This window comes from Papio anubis, chromosome 17, assembly GCF_008728515.1.
Source record: "Papio anubis isolate 15944 chromosome 17, Panubis1.0, whole genome shotgun sequence".
NCBI lineage: Eukaryota > Metazoa > Chordata > Mammalia > Primates > Cercopithecidae > Papio > Papio anubis.
Window position 1 is genome coordinate 73,393,261 of NC_044992.1, and position 12,252 is coordinate 73,405,512.

At 60.8% G+C, this 12,252-nt stretch overlaps 2 protein-coding genes across 5 annotated transcripts; one reads left to right on the forward strand and one right to left on the reverse strand.

The window, feature by feature from the left end:
- Positions 1 to 14: 14 nt before the first annotated feature.
- On the reverse strand, positions 15 to 8,237 carry MAFG (MAF bZIP transcription factor G). 4 transcript variants are annotated; one of them, XM_009191489.4, is made up of 3 exons: positions 5,629 to 8,231; positions 4,922 to 4,986; positions 15 to 4,828 (listed from the first exon to the last, which is right to left on the reverse strand). In XM_009191489.4, exons 2-3 carry the CDS (start codon positions 4,955 to 4,957, stop codon positions 4,376 to 4,378), a joined length of 489 nt encoding a protein of 162 aa, XP_009189753.1. In that variant the 5' UTR covers positions 4,958 to 4,986; positions 5,629 to 8,231; the 3' UTR covers positions 15 to 4,375. The 4 variants fall into 4 exon arrangements, with proteins under 4 accessions (XP_009189753.1, XP_003913638.1, XP_021784145.1 ...); XM_003913589.5 differs by having other exon boundaries at positions 5,108 to 8,231; XM_021928453.2 differs by having other exon boundaries at positions 15 to 4,986; positions 5,629 to 8,237.
- Positions 8,238 to 9,116: 879 nt separating this feature from the next.
- On the forward strand, positions 9,117 to 11,696 carry LOC103879054 (translation initiation factor IF-2-like). Its single transcript, XM_031656980.1, has 2 exons — positions 9,117 to 9,807; positions 10,853 to 11,696. Exons 1-2 carry the CDS (start codon positions 9,117 to 9,119, stop codon positions 11,116 to 11,118), a joined length of 957 nt encoding a protein of 318 aa, XP_031512840.1. The 3' UTR covers positions 11,119 to 11,696.
- Positions 11,697 to 12,252: the final 556 nt, after the last annotated feature.

Here is a 12,252-nt window from a genome sequence, read left to right on the forward strand (position 1 = left end):
GAAGCACCTGCCAGTCTCTTTAAAAGGTTTATTGATCATATACAAAATAAAGAAAACCTTATATATCACAAACATACACTATGTACAGCAATAAATACCCGGGGGGCCAGGCCCAGTGCTGCCCCTCCTGGACAATAATTTAGCAATAAATACTGCGCAGGGCAGGGGTGGGGCACCAAGGCCACTGCCCTGCCCGAGGTCAGGCCCCTGCCAGCCCTACACGAAGTGTGAGCGCTCGGGCCTCACCCTGCATCCAAACCCCAGCCCCTCCTCACTTAGATCTTTAATAACCTCCATCCCACCCCAGCACATCCCGGGGTCTTCTCCCACACACACACAACCTCCCCTGGCTAGACCTAGGCAGGGCTGGCAGGGGGACTGATCAACTCTGCTTGGATCCACCTCTCAGTGCCAGGAGAGCAACAGGGCTGGACACGCGGGCAGCCCTTGTCCTGTTGCCAGGAGAAGGCTTTCTGTGCCCACTCCCGTTTGGTTAAAGGCTTCAGGGACTAGCAGATTGAGGGGGTGGGAGGAAGGGCAGGGATGGGACACAAGGTTGCTGGAGGGGTCAAAGCCCAACTGGGGTCACCAAGAACAGGGAGGTCTCACAGTTTATCGGGGACACACTCTAGCTCAGACTCAAGGGACACCCATGGTATCAAAGCTGCTGCTCCAGGGACAGGGTGGAAATGTGTGGGACTGGCTCAGCAGGTACGGCACACACCCAGGACACAGGCCAGAGGCAGGACAGGCATCAGTCTCAGACATGCCCTGCCTCTGTGTGGCACTGATTATGTACTTCACTCTCCCGACCTGCTCCAAGGCCAGACAGCCAACAGGAAGGCAAAAATACACCAAAAAGAATTATTCAGTGGCTTCTGGGGGGAAAAATCGTTAATGTGTTGGTTCCTTTCACCAAACCACAGCCTAAAAAAGTAACTCACAAGATCCTAGAGCGGAAACGGTGCAGCAGGCCGCAGCTCAGACTTTCCAGATGTGGATGGGAGCTTTGGCCAAGTGGCCACTCCAGAGGGAGGCAGCAGGGACAACATGGGACCTGACCATCGTCCCAAAGCAGGCTGCAGCCGCTCAGAGCCGTGGGCCGGGCCCTGACCACCGGTCAGAAGTGTGCACGCTTATCTGAAACGTGCACCAAGAGCTGAAGCCCCAGCAACACCAGCGCCACCCGGAGCAGCAGCCGGGGCCTCGCTCTCCGGGTGAGAGGCGACTTGTCCCTGCTGGGTAGTCCTCTGAAATCTGAGTGTCCATGTTAGGATAAAGGAGGAGTTGGGGCAAAGTCAAGGTGGAAGGGAAGACATATATCACGGTTTACTTGGCGGACAAGTTTGAGAGACCTGGCCTTGGCCAAAGCCCTCGATTCGCTGTGTCAGAAAAACTGAGGTGAGAAGAGACCACCACCCTCTCAGCAGGAAAGCGGGATTAACAGAGATCAGAAGGACAGCACATTCACATCTGCACACGAACACAGCATCTACGTCAGGAAATCCAGGGGAAGGGGAAGAGGGGCAGAGTGGCTCCACAGGGCTGGCCTGACGGGACAGGAACACTCCCGTAGACCCAGGGAAGTCGCTCCAAATCCAAAGCTCTTGAAAGGAGGTATGGCCTCGAAACTCCAGAGGCCTCTTCTGCCAACGCACCGAGGACCTGCACCCCCCATTCGCACGCGCCGACCCTCACACCCTCCTCTTCCGCACTCCCTTTGCCTCCAGGTCTGCGGCCTGGCAGAGGTGCTCAAAATGGAGGGCCACCCGCAGCCAGGACAAGAGTGGGGGCCGCACGAGGACAGGGAGGGCCTGTTTATCCCTGCTCCAAGGCAGATCATGACATTGTCTTTATGGATACTTATGATTCCAACTAACGCCTGGATTCTACTTAGACAAGATCAGACTGAGGGGAGGGGGATGAAGTCACTAAATGACATGAATCAACAGCCTGAATTTCCATTTTCAGGCTGACCCAGGTAGCAACAGGACTTGTCTCTGAATGCTCAGAGCAAAGAAAAGCTCATGAAGATGACAAGGGTTGATGGCACATCCCTGTTCCCATCTCATGGGCACACCAGGCCAAACTCTTGGATCAAAATCCCACCACCCACAGGGTTAAGCCCTGTCAGGCCAGTTTTTCATCTTACCAGCCCCCATTTGTGTGCTTTACAGCAGTCTGGGCCCCACAGAGAAGAAACCAGCAGCCCTGGTGAAAGGCCAAGGCTCACATGGCCAGACACGGGGCTGCAGCCTCTTGGAGGTGGGTGGGGGCACCCCTTCCCCGTCATATGCCTATAAGGAGCCTCCTGAGCCCAGCCGGGAAGGGCAGCAGCCTCTGGCGAGGAACTGGGAGCAGGAGGCAGGTTGGGCCCCCAGAGGGAGGCACCTCCAGCAGAAGCCAAGCAGCTGATCCCTGGAAGACACAGATCCCAAAGGGAGGCAGAAGGCAGGCCCAAAGCCAAGAGCTGCCAGCGTGGACCAGCGGAGAAGAGGGACAAGACCGGCCCTGGAGACTGTAGCCCTTGTCTGCACTGGTGGACGCTCCCAAGGCTCTCAGAGTGAGGCAGGGACAAGGAAGAAAGGGTTGCCCGGTGGGCCCCAACCACTCTGCCTGGAAGCACCACCCGCAGCATGGAAACACCTCAGGGATCAAGTAGGCGGCGAAACCTGCAGCCCACGGTGCGGGCCCCGGGGGTTCCCCGGCTGAGGCCCCACATGAAGCCTATCGGAACAAAACTGAGGCCTGAGGAAGACAGCCAGGGAACGCTTGGCCACAGCCCTGTGGCCACCCACAGTGACTCCTTGGTCCCTGCACCACCACCACCCAAGGCCAGAGGTGGTGGGTGTGGAGCAGTGTGGGGGGGCCCCAAGGGGCCCCCAGTTTCAGCTACCCGGCCACCAGATCAGCCCAAGCCCTAGACACAGATGTAGCCAAGGCTCAGTCGGGGGGGAGCGTGACGGAACACCACGTCTCACCTCCTAGGGACCAGGAGCTGGTGGTGGGCACAGACTCCTTGAGCTCTGACGCAGCAGGTGCCACCTGGCACCCCAGCCCAGGTCCGGCAAGCCAGCAGAAGCAAAAACACAACGAAACCCAAAAAACGAACACAGGAAAACTGACACAAGAAGTGACACCCACAGGTCGAAGGTCACCAGAAGCACCAGCACTTTACCGCTGCACAAAACCTCACCAGGCACGGACGACACCACGGCACCGGCAAGAGACGGAAGCAGGAAGGGCAGAGGAGTAAGTCACTTTCGGTACAATTGCAAAAGATATCAAAGAGGACGGCCTTCTGGTCGGCTCACGGCTTGGCTTTTTTTTTTTTTGTCTTTTTTTAAACTAAGTTTTATAAATAATGTCTGATAACTCTGTGTATATAAAAACTAAACTCCAACAGCCACAAAGAGTTGTCCGTAAGTTTACAAGAAAGGGATTTTTTTTGTTTTTTTTGTTTTTTTTTTTTTTTAACTAGCAAAGTTTCTATTATACTTTCTTCCCTTTTCCATTTATATGGTCAAATGGTCTTCTTGTTTGTTTTTTTTTTTTCTAAAAGACAGTTTTATAAATACTCTGCAGCTCTTTTTTTCTTTAACTTTTAAACATATAATTAATTTAATAACTTTGTAAAAGGAACTTCTCTCTTTTAAATAAAGGGCTATATAACCACACAAATAGGTCATGTAAACAGTGACACGGGACCCATCGCAGGGCACACTGGACTCACCCTCACGTAAGTGCACAGCCAGCGATTTGGTCTTGTTCAGTGCAACGGGTCAGGCCTGAGCGCACAGCCCTTGGCCCCAACTGCACGCCCCCAGCACCACTGTGCCCAGGCTGGTGGTCCACCCATCAGGGCCTTCAAGGCCGCCCTACTCTCAGAGCAGAGCCCATCTCTTTGTGCTGGGCTAAGCTGAGCTGCCCTCCTGGGGCTAAAGAGAGTGAATCCTTCCCAGCCCACAAGCCTGTGGCCACTCGAGAGTGGAGGGCACACTGGAACCCTCACTGCTCGGGGACACGTGAGGCCCAGCGTGCCTTCTCCTTCTCTCTCCCGCAACTCTCTCAGGTCCATTCCCACAGCACCAACTCTGGACTCCAAGACTGCATGGCCCTGGTACAAAAGGGGTTGGCGCGACCCCACGTCACCGCCGAACTGACCAATCCCAACATACAAAACACACGACGACAATGACGAGATCAAAGGGGCTCAGCCCGGCGCCCCTGGGGTACAGGTTGTGCTTTGCAGGGAAGAGAAAAGGGCGGGGAAGAGAGGGAGGAAAGAGAAGAGAAGGAAACAGAGGGACAGGGCAGCCGAATTCGCCATGTGCCTAGTGGCCCTGCAAAGACCCGCCTGGGCAGACACGCGTCCCTACGATCGGGCATCCGTCTTGGACTTTACTATCGTGATGACGCTGGTGGCGGCCACCTTGCCTGGGACGAGGGGCCCCAGGCCGGCGGCAAGGGGGCCCCGGGCTGGCGCCACGGGGCTGCGGGCCACCGTCCGGGCGAAGGTCTGCAGCGCCTCGTACTTGGAGCGCAGTGCGTCGAGCTCCAGCTTCATGCTGGCATTCTCCGAGGCCAGCTTCTCCACCTCCTGCTGCAGCTCCGCCTTTTGCTTCTCCAGCTCCTCCTTCTGCGTCACCCGCTTCACGCGGCAGCTGGCAGCATAGCCGCGGTTCTTGAGCGTGCGCCGGCGCTGCTTCAGCTGGACGATCTCCTCCTTGGACAGGCCACGCAGGTGCTGGTTCAGCTCCCGCACCGACATGGTCACCAGCTCCTCATCCGTCAGGCTGGTGCCATTCTCACCCGGCTCCCGCTTCACCTGGGGCACAGGGCACAGGGTCACAGGCCAAGCGGGCATGCCCACTGTGACCCCCAACCCCGGGCCTGAAGGCTCCTGTCCCTGCCCACTCACCTTCAAGGCCTTGTTTCCTTTATTGGGGGTCGTCATAACCCGGGGGCACAGCGAGCAGGCGCTCTCTGCAAGACATGGAGCAGAGGTCAGTACCCTGGAGACCACCCTCGCCCCCCACCCCAGTTCACAGAGCCCTTGCTGCACAGCCCACCCCAGCCTGCTGCCCAGGTGCCCAGCCCCCAATACCTGATCGGAGGCAGCCCTTGGCCTCTCCCAGGCTAGGCTGAGCTGCTTCCTGTCCACCCTACCCTCAGAGAACCAGGTGGGAGGTCAGGAAGGTCTGATGGGAGAAGGGGAACTGAAGGCTGTTAGGGAGGCAGGCGCAAGACAAGGGGCGGGGGAGAGATTAGAAGGAATAAGACGCGGGAGAGGCAGGCCTAGAAGGAAGCCGGGAGCTTTAAAAATAACCCCAGCACTGCCCCAGAGCACGGCTGTTCCTGGCGAGTCACGCTGACTCAGCACATTGCCTCCCGCTCCCCCGCCGCGCCCGCACTCCCTGGGCCCGCCAGCCAACAGCGCCCCAGGAGAGCCACAGCCGAGCTGCTGGGGGCCAGAAAGGCCAGCCTGACCAATAGCAGGTGAGGGCCAGCCAGTGACCCTGTGCGTGCATCTTCCAGGGTCCTACCTCCTACAACCACCTCCCCTGAGCTGGCCTGGGACAAAGCCCCCTGCTCCCTGGGTGCACAGGGGCCCCACTGGGGACCTACCCAGAGAGGAGGCTGTAGGGAACCCCGAGTCTCCCAGTCTCCTAACTTTGAGAAGCTGAGGGTGGGCCGTCCATCTAGCTTTGGTCTGTTGGCAGGACTGACCAGGGAGTTCCCCCACCTTCCAGGTGGCAGGCCATCAGCTGGGAGGAGCCTGGCCCGAGGCCCCTCCGGCCCTCCCAGTCTGCCTCCTCCACTGATGGAGCAACCATCCTGTGGCTTTGGGTTGCAGGAAGCAGCCCCTGCCCCACCCCATCCAGGGTATTTCACAAGGGCTCCCACAGTGAGCCACCCCGGGGCCTGCCCAACTGAAGGCTGGTGGAGTCAGCCCCTCCAAGTGGCAGCCTGCTCTCTGGTCCCTGCCCCGGGTCAATTCCCACAGGGTCAGGGAGCAAAAACAAAAGTGCTGGGGAGGCTGGACTAAACAATCAACTCTCACCCACTCGGGTCCCTCTAGCACTCCGCTCTCACTTTCTTGCTACGGATATTTCTGTGCACCTCATCCCAGAAACCCATCTGGGATTCCCAGCTCAGTCCAGCTCCCACCAGACCCTTGGGCATGGACCCCACCCCATGCTCCATCCCCCACTTTCCAGGTTTGAGTATCCTCCAGAGCAGCCAGGAGCATTTCAGGAAATTATGGGCTGGGGGGCTTCTTACTCTCACCAGGGTCAAGACTCCACCTCACCCAGCCTTGGACCAGGACGTGAGGCTGCAAGCCCAGAGCACGGAGGGGAGGCCAGAGACCCCTCTCCACAGTCAAGCCAGCTCAGAAGCAAGGTCCCAAGACTCCAGCCACTGGATTCTTCCAAATAAAGGATGGGGAAGACCTGAGCTGGAGGTCAGAAGGCCCACAGGAGCTCTTTCCTACACATCTGGCAGGACACTGCCTCAGGAGACAGGCCCCCAGCCTTGAGTCAGGGTGCAGAGACACTGCCCTGGCCCCAGCTTCTCCCACCCCCATCGCCCCCACGCCTGCTGCTAAGCACAATGACAGCGGTGACTTCCTGAATAGATCACACGGAAAAGTGCCTCCTCAACAGATTCTGCCCTCCGCAGAAGGCCTGAACTCAGCACAAGCGCAACCCATCGCCTCCTAATCAAAGGTGTGCCTGGGGCGGGGGAGGGGCAGGCCTGAGCACAGCCAGTGCTTCCAGGCTCCTGGCCTGGCCTCTGGCAAACCCGGATACATGGACCCACGCAGAGCAGAGACAGCCTCAGGAGCTGGGCTCAGAGGGACGATGCAGGGATCCCAGGAGCTGGACTGAGGAGAAGCTGCCCCAACCCCAGTCCTCCTCCAGCCCTCAAGGCTGGCCAGAGCTGGGTCCTGTCACGCACCCTCTGCTCCCACAAAGGCTAAGCCCACCTCACACAGGAGGCACAGATGGTCAAGGCCCCGCAACCTGCCAGGGTACCTGGTCCACCCATTCACACTGAGAGCCAGGAAAGGGAGAGAGATTTGGGAGCTCCGTCTCCTTTGGCTAAAGCAGAAACTCCCGTGCCTGAACAGACAGCCCTGATCGGCTGCAGAGCCCAGTGGCCGAAACTCCCTGGCAGTCATGGTCTCTGCTCCATAAGCTCTCAGTTCATGAAAGTCACTCTTTGAACAGAACCTAAAACTTAGTTTCCACTGATGCATAAGTGACTGAGAAGATGCACATAAACGCCCCTCCAGGACCCCGAAATTTTCCCAGGGCATCAAACTCTAGGTCAAAGGTCAGCGGAAGCATTGAAACATCTGGAATCTATAAGCCCCAGGACTCACTGAGAGTGGAACTGTGTGTGTGTGTGCATGTGTGTGTGTGCACACGGGGATGCGGAGGGAGGATCACTGAGGGTAAACCACAAAGTGGCCTAACCCAGCCATAAACTCCTGGGCAAAGGAAGTCTACCTTCGTGAATCTCCACACACCCAAGGAAAGGTGGCTCTGGCCACATCGCCCCCAGGCTGCCACTTTCTAAGCGTCCTGCGCCAGGCCAGACACCCAGCAGGGCCACTCCCTTTGCTAACTTCACACAACAGAGACCCCACTTCAGGTAGGGGCAACTCTGGGGTGACTGGGAACTGCGTTCTGCCACCCTGTGCCATCCACACCAGCCCATCTGCCGCACCCCAAGGCTAGGCACCCTGAAGCTCCCACCACCTACAGTCTCAACCCAGACTCCAGCGCCAGCTGGGGAGAGAGGCAGGGCTGCTTCCTCCCCCTTGCCGTTTCCTGGTAGAGCTGCCCCTGCTTCCTCCCCACCCAACCCACTGTCACCCAGGGCTTGGTACACACACCCCTCTTTCTCCCAGGGCCTGGATCTCTAGCCAGGGGCTGTCCAACCAGACCAGTCCCAGGGAAAGCTGACTTCCCCTTTGGCTAGCTCGGCCCACCGAAGCTCCTCCCCTCCCTCACTCAGGGAACTATTTCCCAGTTTGGGAAACTGCTCCAGACGTGGGACCAGGACCAGCTGCCGGAAAAGAGCCGCCCGGGAAGGGGTGGACCGCCCGGGGCTTCACCTTTGACCCCGGGAGAACACCTGCAGCGAGCCACCCCCACTTCCTCTTCAAGCACCCCTGCCTTCAACTGGATCGCTCGGCGCTCACTTAAACAGGCACCCCAAGGCGCCGGGCCTGGCCCCCTCCCACATCCCCAAGGCTCCCTCCCACCTCCCGCTGGCGGCCTTTTAGTCCCCGAGGCCCCTCGCTCCAATCCCCTCCGATATCAGCTTAAGCACCGAGTGACCTCATGCTGATGACTCAGCAAGTCTCCCTCCGGGCTCTGGCACGCGACTGACGGAACCCGAGCCCGAGCCAGGGGCAAGGTCTTCCCCGCAGCCCCCCTACCGCCGCCCCTCCTCCCGGGCTCGTCGCGGACCCCCGCGCCCGGGGAGCGCTGACGCGGCCACCTGATGAATCAGCAGCTGCGGGCCGGGCCGCCGGGCCCTGGCGCGGACCCCCGGGCGCCTCACTCGACCCCACCCTTTCCTCCCGCCGTCCGGTGCCCCTCCCTCCAGGACGCCCGGGTCTCCGAGTCCGCTCCGCACTCGCCCGGCTCCGCGGGTCCGCCGCCCGCGGTCCACCCCCAGCACCCAGGCGGCAGGGGCAGGAGCTGGCTCCTGACCGCTGGGGAAATCGAGGCACGGGCCGCCAGCAGGGTGCGCGGCAGACCCGAAACCAGCGGCCCCCGCCACCGGGCCTCCAGCCGCCCGCCTAGCTCCGGGAGGAGCCCAACCCGCGCGCCCTCTCGGCCCCCGCCGCCCCCGCCGCGCCGCCCCCGCCGCCCGGGCCCGCCGCCGCCGCCGCACTCACTATATTCCATCCCAGCCTTTTACCCGTCGACCTACGCCATCCGGGACCGGCGCGTGGGTCCGGCCCAGCCTGGGGACTGCCTGCGCGGGCCGGGCCAAGCGCGCTGCCTGGGGCTGGACCAGCTCGGGATCTCCTCGCCGCCAGCTGCTGCCCACAGGACGTGTCAGCATGATGCTTGGGTCACGTGGCTCCATTCATGAAGCGGCGACGCGGCCGGCCGGCGCTTAAAGGGGAAGGCGCGGCGGCGGGAGGCACTGCGCATAAAAACCCTGCCGTTGTCCTGGTGCAATACTCGGCTGCGCCAGCCCGAGTCGGCGTCTCACGGGCCGGGCCTGGGCGTTCGGCCAGAGTGCCAGGTCCCCACCCCCAGCCCCCGGCGTCCTGCAGCCCGAGCGCGCCTCGTCTGGCTCCTGCGCCCGCCCTCCAGGGCCCCTGCCCAAGCTCGCAGACGGCGGCGGCGTTCTCCAGCTCGAGTGCCCGGGCTAGGGCAGGTTCTGCGTGCGCCCCCTCGAGTGGTGGCGGCGCTGGCCTGAGCCCTGCCACGCAGAGGCGCTCTTGCGTCAGGACGGCGCCGCCGGGGTCCCGCGATTCCAAGTCGGGGGTCCCAGAGAAGCGCGGGGCGGGAACGGCCTGGCAGCTCCCAGCAGCGAGGGGCGATCCCCCCCACCCCGCAGCAGACCCGGAGCTGCCCGGGCCCCTCCTGGGCCACGTGTGCCCAGAGCTCCGCCCGGGGAAGACTTCGCTGCTTGTTGGAGATGCCCGGCGGCAGGGGTCGAGGACTCAGGAGGAAGGGAAACAGGGGATCCCGTGTCTGGACTTTCTCCTCCACCCTCTTCCCTTCGCAGCTGTAAAGCCGGGGAGGGGAAGGGTGGCCGCCCCGCCAGCAGGTGAGCGGGGAGGAAGGGGCGGGGACAGGCTGTGGGGTCCTGCTGGGCTCCGTCCGTGAAGGATGCAGGTGGACAGAGGCCGGCCCCGGAGTCCCGAAGCCGTGCGGTGTAAGGCTCAGAAGCGTCCCTCCGCCCGTCCCTGCCAGACCCCAGAAAGTCCTCCCAGCCCCACAGCACGTTGTCGCCATGTGCGCTGTGGGGCTGCGTGTGGTTCTTATGGTGGTGTCCTTGGTCGTCGGGGTCGTGCACCCCCTGCTCTGGGCACAGCCCAAGCCTCACAGGCTCTAGGGGTATGATATGGTCCTGGCGTGGCTTCCGAGGCCTCAACCGTAGTGTACAAAACAGCACACGGGGCCCTGAGGCCGGGAGTGCAGCCCCACTCCCTGCCTCTCCTCCCTGCTCCCGTCCTCATCCTACCACACCACACTGGGCTGGCTGGGCAGGGCGCCCTGACCTGCTAGGCATCCTGCTTCGTGGGAGTGTGCAGTCGTGCATTGCTAGGCTGTGAGGGCCGGGTCCACACAGCGGGGACCTGGCGGGCCCCCGAGTCTCCTCAGGACCCGCCCTCGGTGCCACACAGCGGGAGCTGGAGCCACGGTGCCGTGGGGAGCCAGGGGTGACTGGCCCTGGGGCTGGCAGCCCCCAACCCGCGGCAGACACTCACCAGGTTGTCCCCACTCACTCCCGCACCCCGACTCCTCACAGGGTCGAGCCCGCTCTCATTTGCACCCTCCGTGCCGACTTGGAACGGATTTATGAATCCTCACTGTGGTGCTGTCTTCTACTCCTGGGACGGAGCCTCGCTCCCCCCCACCTCGCCCCTGCACTGTCATAGAGATGGGTGGGATGGGCTGAGGAGGACACTCGGGGACTGCCCAGGCTCCTTTGCTGCCCGTCACCCCAGAATCTTCTTGGGGTGGGTGGGGTCCCAGGTCATCTGCAGAGTAGCAGACAGTGGCTTGTAGAAAGGGTGTTGAGGGAAGGGAGGTGCCTCGTGGAAACAGCCCAAGCCAAACCCCCAGGACCTGTCTCCTCGTCATCCTAGAGAGCCCAAGGTGTTCCATGGTCAGTGAGGGCCAGCACTGGCTCTGCATGAAGATCTCACCTCCCCGGTGGCTCCTGGCCAGCTCCCCACAGACAGCCTGGGGCACTTGTCCCTGGAAACGGTGGTGCAGCCATGCTTGGGCCAAAGCCCATGAGGCCACCAGAACCACAAAAGGCTACTCTACTGAGAGGGATACTGTGAGAGAGGCCCACGGGTTTCCAAGCATCCCTCTCACTCCACGCAGTCATCTCCATGACCAGCTTTAAGTGCCACCTTGAGGCCTGACTCCCTGATTGGACTTTGCTGCACCTCCAGGAGCTCACTTCCCATCACAGCCGGACGCCTCCCTCCCGCAGGCACCTCCCCAGCATCCTCCTGCCCCAGGCTACACCTTCTGTGGGACTGACCTTAAGACCCCGTTGGTTCCTCCTGAGAGCGGCAGGTCTCAACCAGATGCTGCCGGGAGGCAGGTGCTAGCGTCCACACCCAGACATGGGTCCAGTCCAGCCCTGCTCTTCCTGGTCTCCAGGCAGGGCCCTCCCAGGGTGGACATTTCCCATCTCTGCCTGGCCAGGGGCTGTTCTGGAGCCTGAGCCTGTCCTGCACAAGTACCATGGACAGGGGTCAGCCGGGCACTGAAGAGGAGTGGCAGAATGGGCAGGGCAAGGGCCCCAGCTGGCAAGCTGGAGTCAGGGCAATTCCAACCAAGAAACGGTGGCAAGCCAGCTGCGGTGTCTCACGCCTGTAATCCCAGCACTTTGGGAGGCAGTGGGGGAATCGCTTGAGCCCAGGAGTGTGAGACCAGCATTGGCAACATAGAGATACCCTATCACTACAAAAAAAAAAAAAAAAAAAAAAAGGGTATGGTGGTGCACACCTGTTGTCCCAGCTACTCAGGAGGCTGAGGTGGGAGGATTGCTTGTGCCCAGTGGTTGCAGGCTGCAGTGAGCTGTGATCATACAACCACTCCAGCCTGGGCGACAGAGAACCTGTAATCCCAGCACTTTGGGAGGCCGAGACGGGCGGATCACAAGGTCAGGAGATCGCGACCATCCTGGCTAACACGGTGAAACCCCGTCTCTACTAAAAAATACAACAAAAACTAGCCGGGCGTGGTGGCGGGCGCCTGTAGTCCCAGCTACTCGGGAGGCTGAGGCAGGAGAATGGCGTAAACCCGGGAGGCAGAGCTTGCAGTGAGCTGAGATCCGGCCACTGCACCCCAGCCTGGGCGACAGAGCCAGACTCCGTCTCAAAAAAAAAAAAAAAAAAAAAAAAGTAAAATAAAATGAACAATAAACTGGGGCAGAAGCTGAGCCAAGCAGAGGTGGGCAGCTCTTCCTCCAGGGCCCACTCGGCTTGCTAGGCACTCACTCCAAACTGCTTCATTTTTGGAGGGGGCT